Source organism: Pristiophorus japonicus, chromosome 24, assembly GCF_044704955.1.
Source record: "Pristiophorus japonicus isolate sPriJap1 chromosome 24, sPriJap1.hap1, whole genome shotgun sequence".
Lineage (NCBI taxonomy): Eukaryota > Metazoa > Chordata > Chondrichthyes > Pristiophoridae > Pristiophorus > Pristiophorus japonicus.
The window spans coordinates 30,161,155-30,177,453 of NC_092000.1; the positions used below are offsets into that span (position 1 = coordinate 30,161,155).

Sequence of the window (16,299 nt, forward strand, 5' to 3'; positions counted from 1 at the left end):
TGGTGCTCCCGCAGAGCCAGCTCACCAGCTTTTAATTGGGAAAAACCGCGAATGCAAGGTATTTTGAATGAGCCATGCAGCCCCTTAAAGGAGCCATGCAGCCCAAAAATATTTTCAAGGGATCACTGACCCGAACGGTCCCCTTAATATCTTGACAACTTTGATCAAATTACCCTTTAAACTTCTAAATTTCAGGGAATACAACCCTTGTTTGTGTAATCTCTCCCCATAATTTAATCCTTGGTGTCCATGTATTATTCTGGTAAATCTACGCTGCACTCCCTCCTAATATATATCCTTCCTACGGTATGGTGTCCAGAACTGTGCCAGGTGTGGTCTAACCAGGGCATTGTATAGCTATGGTATAACTTCTAAATCTTTGTATTCTAGTCCTCTATATATAAAGGCCAGCATTCCATTAGCCCCTTTGATTATTTTCTGTACCAGTCCATGACATTTTAATGATCTATGTACATGGACTACCAAGTCTCTTTGAACAGCCACTGTTTTTAGCTTTTCACCATTTCAGATCCAAAGTGGATGACCTCACATTTGAATGCATGAAAATCCATTTATCACAGTTTTGCCCATTCACTTACTATATTAATATCTTTGTAAGTTTCTGCTTTCATCTACACTGCTTACAATGCTGCCTATCTTTGCATCATCAGCAAACTTGGATATGTGGCTTTCTATCCCATCGTTAATAAATACTTGAGGTCCCAACACTGATCCATGCGGGACGCCACTGCCAATTTGAGTACCTACCCATTATCCCTACTGCCTATCTCCTGCCGCTCTGCGAATTTCCTAACCAGGTCAATAATTTGTCTTCAGTTCCATGCACTTCAACTTTAACTAACAGTCTCTTATGTGGGACTTTATCAAATGCCTTCTGGAAATGCATAGACATTCCCTTGTCCACTACTTTCGTCAACTCTTCAAAATATTCAATCAGGTTCATCAGGCATGACCTACCTTTTACAAATGCATGCTGGCTCTCTCTGATCAGCTTAAAATTTCCAAGGTGTTCAGTCACTTTATTCTGAATTTTTGACTTTAGTCATTTCCCGACAACAAACGTTAGTCTAACTGGCCTAACTGGTTTCCCTCTCTTCACCTCTTTTAAATAGTGAATTGATATATGCAATTTTCCGATCTAAAGGAACAGTTCCCAAATTGAGAGAACTTTGAAGCATTATAATTAGGGCATCTGCAATGTACTCACCTACTTCCTTTAAATCCTTGGAATGGAAACCATCTGTTCCTGTGGATTTGTCATTCTTTAGTACCATTATTTTCTTCATTGCCGTTAATTTTGGTGAGTCCCCGTCCCTAATTTAATATTTGTTTCCTTGGGATATCACGAATGCTATCCTCTTCCTTCTCTGTAAATACCGATGCAGAATAATTTTTTCAACATGTCCACCATTTTCTTATTTTCATTTACAATATCACGGTTATCAGTTTTCAATCGGCCAACATTGCTCCTGACCAGCCTCGTTTTCCTCATATTGTAAAAATTCTGTGTGTTGATTTTGATATCCGTTGCAAGTTTCTTTTCATACTCCCTTTTTGCAGCTCTTACTATCTGTTTTGTGACCTTCTGTTGTTCTTTGTATCTCTCCCAGTTGCCAGGATCTCTGTTAATCTTTGCATTTTTGTATGCTTTTTCAGTATGTTGGGGCCAAAATTGCCCCGTCCGGTAAGGCGTCGTCGGGTCGCCTGAAAGCGGCGGTCACAAGGCGGCGTGGAATGGTCGCCATTTTGGAAATTGCCCTTTCTTAGTTTTTGAGCAGTGTTCGGGACCACTCGTCCCGTTTTCACGCTAGCCCCTTACCGACTGGCGGGGACCCCCTCGCGAAATTTCTCGGTACTGCCTCGCAGGAGCAGCTCCGTCATTAATCGGTGCCCCCGGTACACTCTCTGTGGCATGGCGGCCCAGCCGCCCTTAAAGGGGAGGACGCACTGTTGCGGCCGTCATGTTTTTTTTTGTCGGCTGACTGCCAGGTCAGGCCGACAATTATAGCTGCAGGTTCGGCTGGGCCGCCAACAGGTAGCCTGGCCCTAACCCTAACCTCACTCGGCTAGGCCGCTGGCCAGGCTGGCTCGTGTTTGCCATGGCTACAGAGTTTTCAGCAGTCCTCCCCTTTAACTGAAGGTGGGAGACGTCGTGATGCGCCTGCGCGATGGCATCATCAGCGCGGCGCTCATGACTGACAGCCTCGGCTATTCCGCCCTGCCCCCACTTCTGCCCCACTCGTGATGGCCACTCCGTCCCGCCCCCACGATGAGGCCGCTTCCATTCCGCTGCCAGTGCATGGGGCGGCGAGAACACATCGAAACCGGTAGGTGTGCCTCGCTTCGGGCGGTTGGCAATTCCGGCCCCGTTGTCTCTTACCTCTTTAGTCCCTGGCTGTTTTTTTGGCAAGCAGAGCTCTTGTCCCTCAGGCCTATAAATTAGTTCTGTATCATATTAAAATATTTTTGAGCACTTCCACTAATCTTCTTTTGTTTTACCCATTAACAGATTTGCCCAGTTTACTGTCTGATCAGCCTTACCCAAATCTAGAATCTTAGTAGCTGTTTCACATTTCTCCCTTTCAAACACCACATTGAACTCGATCATATTATGATTGCTATTGGATAAATGTTCATGTACCATTAGGCTGTTAACTAAATCTTGCTTTTTACTCATTTCTAAATTTAATATGGTCTGCCCCCTTGTTCTAGAATATAGCATTGCACACACACAGCCACAAACTGTGTACACACAGCCACAAACTGTGTACACACACCCACTGTGCACACACCCACACACTATGCACACACACTGCACACTCCCACACTCTGCGCACACCCACACACACTGTTCACACACCCACACACACTGTGCACACCTCCACACATTGCGCACACACTGAGCACACACCTCCACACATTGTGCACACACACCCGCACACTGCGCACGCACACCCGCGCACTGTGCACACTCACCCACACGCTGTGCACACCCACACACTCTGCACACACACTATGCACACAGCCACACACTGTGTACACACACCCACATTGTGCACACACACTGCGAACACCGCGCACACCTCCACACACTGCGCACACACACCCGCACACCGTGCACACACACCTGCATACTGTGCACACGCCCACACTGCACACACACAGTGCACGGACAATCTCCCAAGGTTGCTGTTGAGTACTTCACTTCTGTCTGTCTGCCTGTCCCTGGTGGCTGAGGTCCAGAGGGCTGAGGCTGATTTCAGTGAGGCTCCACTGACGGCAACTCATTCTTTAGGGTTTGATGTCCTAACGTTCTCTTCCTTAATATTTTCCTATTAATAAGAACAAGGTTCAAAGGAAAGGTAGCAGCCACTCCTGCTCTACATTCTGCTGGCTCTCTGTTTCACGGTAACTGTGGTTATCATCATCGCCAGGGTCCTCAAGTGTAAGTATTGATTATCAGGGCAAGTGATGGGAACATGAAAAATATTCAACCTGTTTACAACTGAATAAGATCGAACCCGTGCTGTACCTGCCCTGGGAGTGTTTGATGGGACAGTGTAGAGGGAGCTTTACTCTGTATCTAACCTGTGCTATACCTGCCCTGGGAGTGTGTGATGGGACAGTGTAGAGGGAGCTTTACTCTGTATCTAACCCGGGCTATACCTGCACTGGGAGTGTGTGATGGGACAGTGTAGAGGGAGATTTACTCTGCATCTAACCCGTGCTGTATCTGCACTGGGAGTGTTTAATGGGACAGTGTAGAGGGAGCTTTACTCTGTATCTAACCTGTGCTGTATTCTATAGAACATTAACAAACCAGTATGGTTTTTACGACAATCCAACAATTTCATGGTCACTTACTGAGAGCAGCTTTTTATTTCCAGATTTTTAACAACAGAATTCAAACACTCAGACTGCCGTGGTGGGATTTGAACTCAGATTCACTGGATTACTAGTAACATGACCACTACACCACCGCCCTTCAATTGGGCCGCCTTCCTCTCCCTAACGTTTCCGCATTCTCCGTGTTTGCTGGGCACTTTGCCTCCTCCGCTGCACACAACCCGCTGAGGGATCCCAACCCCCTCTCTGTGAGGGGCACGGCCGGAATGTAATCCGCTCAGCCCCACTGACAACATCAACATCAACTTGTATTTAAATAGTCCCTTTAACGTAGTAATACCTCCCAAAGCGCTTCACAGGAGCATTATAAAACAATATTTGACACTGAGCCATATGAGATATTATGGCAGGGGTTTGGTCAACGAGGTAGGTTTTAAGGAGCGCCTTCAAGGAGGAAAGAGAGGTAGAGAGGCGGAGAGGTTTAGGTAGGGAATTCCAGAGCTTAGAACCATGGCAGCCGAAGGCACGGCTGGCAATGGTGGAGCGATTAAAATCGGGGTGCTCAAGAGGCCAAATTTCGAGCAGCGCAGATATCTCGGAGGTTAGTGGGGCTGGAGATGATTACAGAGATAGGGAGGGATCAGGCCTCCACACAATTATTTAAATTAGGGGAATGAGCCGCTCAAGTTCTAACAATAGAAACAATATGAATTTGCAGAGTGTGTGAAAAAGAAGTCGGTTTTGTTTTCAAAACAAACTGCTATTTTTCAACATTTCTCGTACAAGCACAATATAATGTCAGGTTTGTTTGAACCACGACCTGTGCTGAAGCACAGGCCCAGCTCACTGTCCACTGATCCATTCCCCAGCTCACCATTCACTGATCCCATTAATCAGCTCCTGACCCACTGATCCCATTCCCCAGCTCCTAATCCACTGATCCCCTTCCCCAGCTCACCATCCCGTTGATCCCATTCCCCAGTCCTGATCCATTGGTCCCATTCCCCAGCTCCTGACTCACTGATCCCATTCCCCAGCTCCTGACCCACTGATCCCATTCCCTCACCTCCTGACCCACTGATCCCATTCCCCAGCTCCTAACCCACTGATCCCATTCCCTCACCTCACCCATTGCCCCACTGAACCCATTCCACCAGCTCACGACTCCACTGATCCCGATTCACAATCCCATGGACTTGTTGGTCCTGTTCCCAGCAGGCCTTGTTAACCGAGCCTGTGGTCCCAGGCCTTTGGCCCCTACTGTTCCTGCGAAGATGACTGGGTCCACTGATCAAATAACTGAAAGTAAAGATTAGGAAAAGGGCCATAACTTGAGCTTTAGGAGGCAGTGTGTCAGACGGCGGATTTGTCGAAGCGCGTTCTGGTCCTGACACTGGCTGCAGCACTGCTCCTGTCACTGGCACTAGTCCAGACACTGTCCCTGTCCCTGATCTGGAATAGTTCTTGCACTACAGAAAGTGCAGTGATGCCATCGAAACACAATGTTAGATAAGAGAATAACTTTTCATATTAATAATACCGTTTTGGTGTGAACATTGAATGCAAATTAGGTGAAACGTAACTGTATTTCACTGTAATTTTTCAGTCTCACAATTATCAGCCACGCTCAGAGAAAAGCTGCCGGCCTTCAGGACCCAGCTGTCTGGAATGAGAAACTGTGAGTTACTGGAGCAATCGTCATACAGGCACGGGGTGGGGTGGTGGGCTAAACACTGGCCATTCATATCTGGGATGTGCTTCCAATCCAGCCCAGACTGGAGAAAGGCCTTTCACAACCTCAGGATGTCCAAAGATGCTTTACAGTCAATTAAGTACTTTTGGAATGTAGTCACTGCTGTAATGTCGTTAACGCGGCAGTCAATTTGCCGTAAACAGCAATGTGATGATGATCAGAAAAGCTGTTTTAGTAATGTTGGCTGAGGGATAAATATTGGCCAGGACATTGGGGATAACTCCCCTGGTCGTCTTTGAAATAGTGCCATGGGATCTTTTGCAGCTACCTGAGAGCATCTCATCTGAAGAACAGCACCTCCGGCAATGCAACACTCCCTCAGAACTGCACTGCGAGTGTGAACCAGGAATTTGTGCTCAAGTCTGGAGCGGGGATTGAATCCATGAACTTCTGACTCAGAGGCAAAAGTACTACCCACTGAGCCACAGCTGACACTGGAAAGATAAATATCCTGTGTGCTGGCTGTCAGGGTCAAGCATGAAGTTTCACTCCAGTTCATATTGAACAGGGGCCCACAACATAAAATGGGGCCATGGCATGTTAACAGGTGTAGGCAACGGAAACAGATCCACTGGTGCTGTAGGGGGCACCAGTGTAGAAGGAGTTTTACTCTGTATCTAACTCAGGCTGTACCTGCCCTGGGAGTGTTTTATGGGACAGTGCAGAGGGAGCTTTACTCTGTATCTAACCCCATGCTGTACCTGCCCTGGGAGTGTTTGATGGGACAGTGTAATAAGAACGCAAGAAACAGGAGCAGCCAGTCAATAACATCATGGCTGATCTGATCTTGGCTTCAACTCCACTTCCTTGCCCTCTCCCCATAATCCTTGACTCCCTTATCCTTCAAAAATCTGTCTTTCTCCACCTTAAATATATTCAATGACCCAGCCTCCACACCTCTCTGGGATAGAGAATTCCAAAGATTCATGACCCTCTGAGAAGAAATTCTTCCTCATTTCTGTTTTAAATAGGCGACCCCTTATTCTGAGATCATGGCCCAAGTTCTGGATTCCCCCACAAGAGGAAACATTCTCTCTGCAGCTACCCTGTCAAGCCCACTCAGAATCTTATACGTTTCAATAAGATCACCTCTCAGTCTATTAAACTCCAATGAGTATAGGCCCAACCTACTCAAACTTTCTTCATATGACAACTCCTTCATCTCAGGAATCAACCTCGTGAACCTTCTTTGAACTGCCTCCAATGCAAGTATATCCTTCCTTAAATAAGGAGACCAATACTTGCTCACTGATGCCCAGTTTGGGTTCAGCCTCAGACCTCATTACAGCCTTGGTCCAAACATGGACAAAAGAGCTGAATTCCAGAGGTGAAATGAGACTGCCCTTGACATCAAGTCAGCATTTGACTGAGTGTGGCACCAAGGAGCCCGAGTAAAACTAAAGTCAATGGGAATCAGGGGGAAAACGCTCCACTGGCTGGAGTCATACCTAGCACAAAGGAAGATGGTTGTGGTGGTTGGAGGTCAATCATCACTGTCCCAGGACATCGCTGCAGTTGTTCCTCCGGGCAGTGTCCTAAGCCCAACCATCTTTAGCTACTTCATCAATGACCATCTCTCCTTCATAAGATCAGAAGTGGGGATGTTCGCTGATGACTACACAGTGTTCACTGCCATTCGCGACTCCTCAGATAATGGAGCAGTCCAAGCCCGCATGCAGCAAGACCTGGGCGACATTCAGGTTGGGCATTCACACCACACAAGTGCCTGACAATGACTATCTCCAACAAGCGAGAGTCTAACCACCATCCCTTAACATTCAACGGCATTACCATCGCTGAATCCCCCACCATCAACATCCTAGGGGTCACCATTGGCCAGAAACAGGACCAGCCACATAAACACAGGTCAGAAGCTGGGTATTCTGCGGCGGCTGTCTCACCTCCTGATTCCCCAAAGTCTTTCCATTATCGTCAATTAACAAGTCAGGAGTGTGATGGAATACTCTCCACTTGCCTGGATGAGAGCAGCTCCAACACTCAAGAAGCTCGACACCATCCAGGAGAAAGCAGCCCGCTTGATTGGCAGTCCAACCACCTTAAACATTCACTCCCTCAATCACCGACACACCATGGGTGCAGTGTGTACCATCTACAAGATACACTGCAGCAACTCACCAAGGCTTCTTTAGCAGCACCTCCCAAACCCGTGACCTATACCACCCAGAAGGACAAGGGCAGCAGGCGCATGGGAACACCACCACCTCCATGATCTGCTGCAAGTCACATACTATCCTGACTTGGAAGTACATCACCGTTCCTTCATCGTCGCTGGGTCAAAATCCTGGAACTCCCTCCCTAACAGCACTGTGAGTGTACCTTCACCACAAGGACTGCAGCGGTTCAAGAAGGCGGCTCACCACCACCTTCTCAAGGGCAATTAGGGATGGGCAATAAATGCTGGCCTTGCCTGCAACAACCACATCCCAGGAACTAATTTTTTTTTAAACTGTGCGCAGTACTCCAGGTGTGGTCTCACCAACATCCTGTACAGTTGTAGCAGGACTTCCTTACTTTTATACTCTATCCCCCTTGCAATAAAGACCAACATTCCATTTGCTTTCCTAATTATTTGTTGTACCTGCATGCTAACTTCTTGAGTTTCATGTACAAGGACCCCCAGATCCCTCTGTACCGCAGCATTTTGTAATCTCTCCCCATTTAAGTAATAATTTGCTTTTTTATTTTTACCAAAGTGGATAACCTCACATTTTCCCACATTATTCACCATCTGCCAAATTTTTGCCCATTCACTTAGCCGATCTATAACCCTTTGCAGATTCTTTAGATCCTCCTCATAACTTGCTTTCCCACCTATCTTTGTATCATCAGCAAATTTGGCTACATTACACTCGGTCCTTTCATCAAAGATAGATTTAATATAGATTGTAAATAGTTGAGGCCCCAGCACTGATCCCTGTGGAACCCCACTGCTTAGTTTTCCAACCTGAAAATGATCCATTTATCCCGACTCTGTTTTCTGTTAGTTAGCCAATCCTCTAGCCATGCTAATTTATTACCCCCAACCCCGTGAACTCTTATCTTGTGCAGTAATCTTTTATGTGGGACCTTATTGAATTCCTTCTGGAAATCCAAATAAACAACATCTACGGTTCCCCTTTATCCACCCTGCTCGTTACATCCTCAAAGAACTCCAGCAAATTTGTCAAATGTAATTTCCCTTTCATAAAATCAGACTGACTCTGCTTTATGCTTTTCTAAATGTCCTGCTACTACTTCCTTAATAATAGACATCAGCATTTTCCCAATGACAGATGTTAGGCTAACTGGTCTATAGTTTCCTGGTTTCTGTCTCCCTCCTTTCTTAAATAGGGGCGATACATTTGCTGTTTCCCAATCCGCTGGGACCTCTCCAGAATACTGGGAATTTTGGTAAATTACAACCAATGCATCCACTATCTCTGCAGCCACTTCTCTTAAAACCCTAGGATGCAGGCCATTTGCTTTTAGTGTCTTCTACCATGAAGACTGATACAAAATATTTGTTCAAAGTCTCTGCCATTTCCTTGTTTCCCGTTATTAATTCTCCAGTCTCATCCTCTAAGGGACCAATGTTTAATTTAGCTACTCTCTTCCTTTTTATATACCTGTAGAAGCTCTAACTGTCTGTTTATATATTTCTTGCTAGTTTACTCTCATAAATTATCTTCTCTCTCTTTGACATGTTTTTAGTTGTCCTTTGCTGGTTTCTAAAAAATTCCCAATTCTCTGGCCTTCCACTATTCTTTGCAATATTGTATGCCTTTGTTTTCAATTTGATACCATCCTTTACTTCCTTAGTTGGCCACGGATGGTTCATCCTTCTCTAAGAGTCTTTCTTTCTCACTGGAATATATCTTTGCTGAGAGTTATGAAATATCTCCTTAAATGTTTGCCATTGGTTATCTAATGTATTTTTCCACTCCACTTTAGCCAACTCTGCCTTCCTACCTTTGTAATTGCCTTTATTTAAGTTTTGGACACTAATTTGAGACCTAGCTTTCTCACCCTCAAACTGAATTTGAAATTCTACCATGCTATGATCACTCTTCCCGAGAGGATCCTTCACTATGAGATCATTAATTAATCCTGTCTCATTACACATTACCAGATCTAAAATAGTTTGCTCCCTGATTTGTTCCACAACATATTGCCCTAAGAAACCATTCCGAATACACTCTATGAACTCTTCCTCAAGGCTACCTTTGCCAATTTGATTTGTCCAATCAATATAAAGATTAAAATCGCCCATGATTATTGCCGTACCTTTCTTATAAGCCTCCATTATTTCTTGATTTATACTCTGTCCTGCAGTGTGGCTACTGCTAGAGGGCCTGTAGACTACTCTCACCCAAACTGATTCTTCTACCCAAACTGATTCTATATCTTGATTTTCTGAGCCAATATTATTTCTCAATACTGCACTGATCTCGTCCTTTATTAACAAATCTATCCCGTTTCTTTTCCTTTCTGCCTATCCCTCCAAAATGGTAAATACACCTGAATATTCAGTTCCCAGTCTTGGTCACCTTGTAATGGCCATCAGATCAGACCCATGTATTTCTATTTGTGCTGTCAACTCATCTGTCTTGTTACGAATGCTGCATGCATTCAGATTTGTGTAGCGGAAGCTTTACTTTGTATCTAACCCGTGCTGTACTTGCCCTGGGAGTGTTTGATGGGGCAGAGTAGGGGAGCTTTACTCTGTATCTAACCCATGCTGTACCTGCCCTGGGAGTGTTTAATGGGACAGTGTAGAGGGATCTTTACTCTGTATCTAACCCATGCTGTACCTGCCCTGGGATGACGACACTGGATGACTTTATTTTCAGTAGTGCTATGTCTCACTTTGACATAGAAACATATTTAGAAAGAAAAATTTTAAAAAGCACTTGTGAAATGCTGAGAAATATTCACATGAACAAATATTCGCCCCCCCCCCCCCCACACACCGTTTCCTCATGACTACATCTACTGCCTAAGTTTTTCTCACAGTATTAGTTGCAATATTTTGTTGTATTCAGTTACCTTTAGGCTGGTTGTCAGAGCTGGTGAATGCAGGACTTTCTATTCTTTCAGCTCGTCAGCACTCGCTTTTCGTGCTTTTACAAGCGTTATTTGTGTTGGAAATATCCTGAGCTTTGCTGCCACTGGCTGATGACACACTGGTACTGCAGACAAAGACTCCAAACTCCAACAGAAAGTAAATCCATCAACTTGCTAATCACTAACTCCATCCCTCCCCCCATCACTGTCTCCATTCTTCCCTTATCACTAACCCATGACGTCTATCACCCAGAAGGACAAGGGTACCAGGCACATGGGAACAGCACCATCTCCACGGTCCACTGAAAGTCACACACCATCTTAACTTGGAAGTGTATCACCGTTCCTTCATCGTCACTGGGTGAAAATCATGGAACTCCCTCACCAACAGCATTGTGGGAGTAGCTTCACCACACGGACTGCAGTGAGAAGGCGGTTCATCACCACCTTCTCAAGGGCCACTAGGGAGAGGCAATAAATGCTGGCCTTGCCAGCGACGCCCAAATTCCATGAACGAATAAAAAAAACGAACTCCATTTCTTCACCATCACTAACTCCATCCCTTCCTCATCCCCAACTCCGTCCCTGTCTCCAGCAATGTTTCTAATCTCTGCCTGTTTCAGTTTCAGAAGTTGCTCCTGAATTGGAACAACAGGTCCGCGAGTTACAGAAGAAACTCGCTGAGTTGCAGAAATCGAGTAAGTGATTTTAAATTCAAGTGGGGTTAAATTGGGCCATGTGGTGATTACTTTTTAGTTGAAGCACGGGCATCTAGCATCCAAAATGGGGTCCATGTCATCCAAGATTACCATTTCATGCTTTGGTAACTTTCACTTTAATAGGATGAGCTTAACTTAATCCAGATGTGTGTCAATGATTGTGCTGCAGCAGATGACGCAACATGGCATTGTGAAGACAGCTCTCCTCGAACATATCCAGGTTTGGGAGAAGGTTCTATAAACCCAGGTCCTGAGATAGTGCTGGGTGGAGCCAAAATGCCTCAAAAGTCATCGCAGCTTATTTGTTGACTCCTCATGGATTCCTTGCCCTCCCTAAGTCTTGTGTGTTCAGAACGCTCAAAGGAAAACACATCCTCACCTCGTGTTCAAAATCTGAACCCATCAAGTACAAGTGGATTTGATTGGTTCACATTTCCCAGCAGTTGATTATAAAAGGATGTGTTTATTCGCAACAACAAAAGCTCTGATTGGTCCCCTTGGATGACAAAACCTGATTGCTGATTGGTCCCCTTGGAAGACAAGGCACACCGAGCAATTTCTCTGGAAGTGTAATTAGATCCTCGCTGCCGACATAATCAGTGACTTTGAAAAGTGTAATTCGAGCCATTCTGACTGCCTAGTCCAGATAGATCAGAGCTCACTTGGAACAGACAGGGCTCGCCCTTGTGGATTAAGGCTGTCTCCCACACGCAAACAAGTTTCTGCCCCCACTGCCCAAGTTCCTGCCCCCACCTGCCCAAGTTACTTACCTTCTCCCCCCAGGTTTCTGACCTTTCACCTCGACCCGGCCCAAGTTTCACACCTCCCACCATCCAAGTTTCTGACATACTTCTCCCCAAGTTCCTGACCTTCTTTTCCCTGCCCTGGTTACTGACCTTCTTCCCCCCCGCCACCCCCCAGCCCCGGATTCATGACCTTTTCCCACCCCCCATCATAGATAGGGTTTTGTGTGCGGGTCACGGATTATTAACAGGATTATTGGGTTTGAAGTGAATAGTGACAGTGTCGTGACTTCCGTATTTCATCCAGTCCAGTGATGTCAGTTGCCACACATGCACCGAGATTTCCGAGAAATCAACGAGGTCTAGGGGGAAGAGAGCTAGAGAACGTGGTGAGGTTGGAAGACTGGTCCTTCTTACCATTTGGAATACGTTCTCGCTCATCCTCCCCCCCACTCCTTTAGACCTGGATCACGCTCTTCCCCATCCCCACTCGGCTCTCCTTATTTTATCCCCCCAAATTTCTGAACTGCTCTCTCCTCCCTCAGCACTTGTCTCTCTCCCCTCATCCACTTCTCTTATGCCCCTCACTCCCTCCCCTCCCATCCGCCCTCCGATTCACTCTCTCTCCCCCATCTCTCATTGCCCCTCTCTCTCATTCTCCATCCGTTTCCCCCTCTCTCTCATTCCTCTGATTTCCTCTCCCACCTCCCTATTATTCCCCCTCCGATTCTGTCTCTCATTCCTCCTCCAACACGCTCTCTCTCCAGCACTCTCCCACTCCCGTCTCTCTTTCCCCCTCTGATTCTCTCTCCCCGCTCTCTCATTTCCCCTGAGGCCTTGCAAAGTGTGCAGCGGCCGTACCCTTTAAGCGAAGGGGAGGGGCGTTGAAATGTGTTACTATTCGTCCCATTAACGACGTTGGTCCCGCCCCTAAAGAAAGTGGAGTGCTCGAGACTGCGCTCCACTTTCTTCAAGGGGCAGTAAACCCAATTCAGCGGCTGGTCTGGACTTCTGCGCCGGGCACAGGAAGTCTCAGCCCCAGCAGGATACCGCCCCCAATCGGGGCGCAGCACAATTTTGGCCCCCCAAATGTGTTATTGTACTCGCGGTGATTTATTTGACACTCAGTGAATTATACTCCACGCGATGTGTTACTGAACATGCAGTGTGTTATTGAACATTCAACTCCACCTGTTGAATCTTTAACTTGTCCTTATAATCACTTCCTATTTCCAACAAAACTGACAGTGATTGAGAATACATTCAAAAGAGACGTTTCTAGCCTCCAGGGAAGTGGTGAGTCTGAGATTTCTCTCAATTGAAATGCTTCCATAATTTTTTAACATACTTTTTTAATCTTCCTTTACCCACTTCCCCCAGCCAAACCCCCACCACACATTGCCCACTGTGTCTGTCTGATCCCTCAGTCATTTCTGCACCGCCTCTCACGACCTCAGGATGTTTCAAAGAGCTTTACAACCAATAAAGTACTTTTGAAGTGTAGTCACTGTTGTAGGAAAAGTGGCAGCCAATTTGTGCACAGCAAGCTCCCACAAACAGCACTGCAATAATAACCAGATAATCTGTTTTAGTGATGTTGATTGAAGGATAAATATTGGCCAGGACACTGGGGATTACTCGCCTGCTCCTCTTCGATATAGTGTCATGGGATCCTTAACATCCACCTGAGAGAGTAGACGGGGTCTCGGTTTAACGTTTCATCCAAAAGAGGGCACCTCCAACAGGGCAGCACTCCCTCAGTACTGCACTGGAGTATCATCTTAGAGTTTTGTGCTCAAATCTCTGGAGTAAGATTTAAACCCATAAACTTTTGCCTCAGAGTTGAGGGTGCTGCCCACTGAGCCACAGCCGACACCTTAGCTTCCCAAATGGGGTCCAAGATGCGCATACATCTACAAAACCCAGTGGTGTCCCGCAGGGATCCGTGTTGGGACTGTTGCTTTTGACTATTTTTATTAATTGTTATGTATGGTGTCACTGTTGGAGGCCATTGGGCTGCACGCATGTATGTGCAGCCCAAGTATAAAAGGCCAGTCATTTTGTATATATGCACTTTGGGCCTTAATAAAGCAGAGCCAAGGTTATACCTCTGGGAGTTAAACAGTACTCAGTCTAACAGTTATTGCATACACAGCATTTGGCGACGAAGCAACAAGAACCTTTGCATGCAAACATGAGCACAACTGGATTGTTGGAGCGATTTGTGGAAGAAGATTGGGCAGGCTTTGTGAGCCGTTTGAGCTAGTTCTTCATGGCCAACAAAATGGAGGAGGTCGGCGACGCAGATCGGCGCCGGGTGGTGTTCCTCACGGTTTGCGGTCCAAAAATTTATGGTCTGATAAAGAATCTACTTCCAACAGAGAAGACGTATGAAGAATTGTGTACACTGGTACAGGACCACCTTAAGCCAGACGAAGGCATCATTATCTCGAGATATAGATTTTACATGCACGCTCGCTCAGAGGGCCAGAATGCGGTGGAATTCGTTGCCGACCAGAGATGCCGAGCGGGACCGTGTAAGACCGGGGCTGCGTTGGCAGACATGCTGCGGGACTTCTTTATAATCGGCAGCAACCACAAGGTGATCCTGCGTAAACTACTGGCGGTGGAGATGTTGGACTTGAACAGGGCCATCACGATCGCTCAGTCATGCATGATGACGGATAGAAGTCTAAAGCAGATGTCAGTGAAAAATCAAAACTCGGCAAGTACTGTAAATATGATTGATTCGGCATTTGGCAGAGCGGCACATGGCAGGGCCTACCCGATTGCGGTACACGAAACCTGTGGTTGCCCAAAGTTCGCCAGCAGGAATGCATCCGATTTCTCAGTGTTGCAAAGGCTGTCTGAGAGTGGGGCATCTCCAGCGCAAGTGTCCACAGATGATCAAGCGTGCTGTGATACACCACATGGAGGATAATGGTCAGACTAGTGCGGATCCGGATACGCAATCCGAGATACCAGAGGAGGAAGTTTATGGACTGTACTAATTCCTAACTAAGAGCAAACCGATAGTGATCAACGTGAAATTTAATGAGGTGCCGGTATCGATAGAACTGGACACGGAGGTGAGTCAATCGATAATGAGCCAGAAGGCATTCGACAAGCTGTGGGATACTAAGGCCGGGAGGCCAGGCTGAGTCCAGTCAATGCCAAGTTGCGCACGTACACCAAAGAACTCATAACGATGATTGGCAGTGCTACAATTAAAGTGTCGTGTGACGGTGCGGTTCATGAGTTATCGCTATGGATTGTCCAGGCAATGGCCCAACGCAGTTCGGCAGGAACTGGCTTCAAAAAATCAGATGCGACTGGAACGACATCAAGGCGTTGTCGTCGTCGGAAGATACACGTGCCCAAGTACTGTGCAAGTTCCCCTTGCTGTTCGAACCGAGCATCGGCAACTTCACAGGAGCCAGGGTGCAGATCCACGTGGACCCGGATGCAAGACCCGTCCATCATAAAGCTTGGGCAGTTCCATATATGATGAGGGAGAAGGTCAAAATCGAACTGGACAGTCTCCAGCGTGAAGGGATCATATCATCGGTTGAATTTAATGAATGGGCCAGCCCCATTGTTCCTGTGCTGAAAAGTGATGGCATGGTCAGAATCTGTGGAGACTACAAGGCTACGATCAACAGGGTTTTGAAACAGGATCAGTAGCCGTTACCGAAGGCTGATGACTTGTTTGCAATGGGAGGAAGTCGTTCACTAAACTGGACTTGACATCGGCCTACATAACACGGGAGCTGGTCGAGACGTCGAAGAAACTTGCGTGCATTGACACAGATAAAGGACGGTTTATTTATCACAGGTGCCCTTTTGGAATTCGCTCGGCTGCAGCAATATTTCAGAGGAGCATGGAGAGTCTACTGAAGTCCGTTCCCAGAACCGTCGTGTTCCAAGATGGCATCCTGATCACAGGTCGTGACTCCAAGGAACATCTGAACAACCTGGAAGAGATTCTACATCGTCTGGACAAAATGGGACTCGAGACTGAAACGTGTGAATTGCATCTTCATGGCACCAGAGGTCAAATTCCTGAGGAGGAAAATTGCTGCTGACGGCATCAGGTCCACGGACGTGAAAACCAAGGCCATCAGGAATGCACCCAAGCCGCAGAATGTGACGG

The 16,299-nt window shown here is 46.6% G+C and overlaps 1 protein-coding gene across 2 annotated transcripts in view; it reads left to right on the plus strand.

The window, feature by feature from the left end:
* The first annotated feature begins 3,361 nt into the window (after positions 1–3,361).
* Positions 3,362–16,299, plus strand: part of LOC139237839 (coiled-coil domain-containing protein AGAP005037-like) — a 401,711-nt gene continuing 388,773 nt past the window's right edge. Inside the window, exons 1-4 of one of the 2 annotated variants that reach the window (XM_070867066.1) lie at positions 3,362–3,466; positions 5,474–5,545; positions 11,308–11,382; positions 13,395–13,442. In XM_070867066.1, the coding sequence (XP_070723167.1) occupies positions 5,536–5,545; positions 11,308–11,382; positions 13,395–13,442 (133 nt within the window). In that variant the 5' untranslated portion in view covers positions 3,362–3,466; positions 5,474–5,535. The remainder of the gene's footprint in view (positions 3,467–5,473; positions 5,546–11,307; positions 11,383–13,394; positions 13,443–16,299) is intronic. The other variant, XM_070867067.1, reaches the window with a different exon arrangement.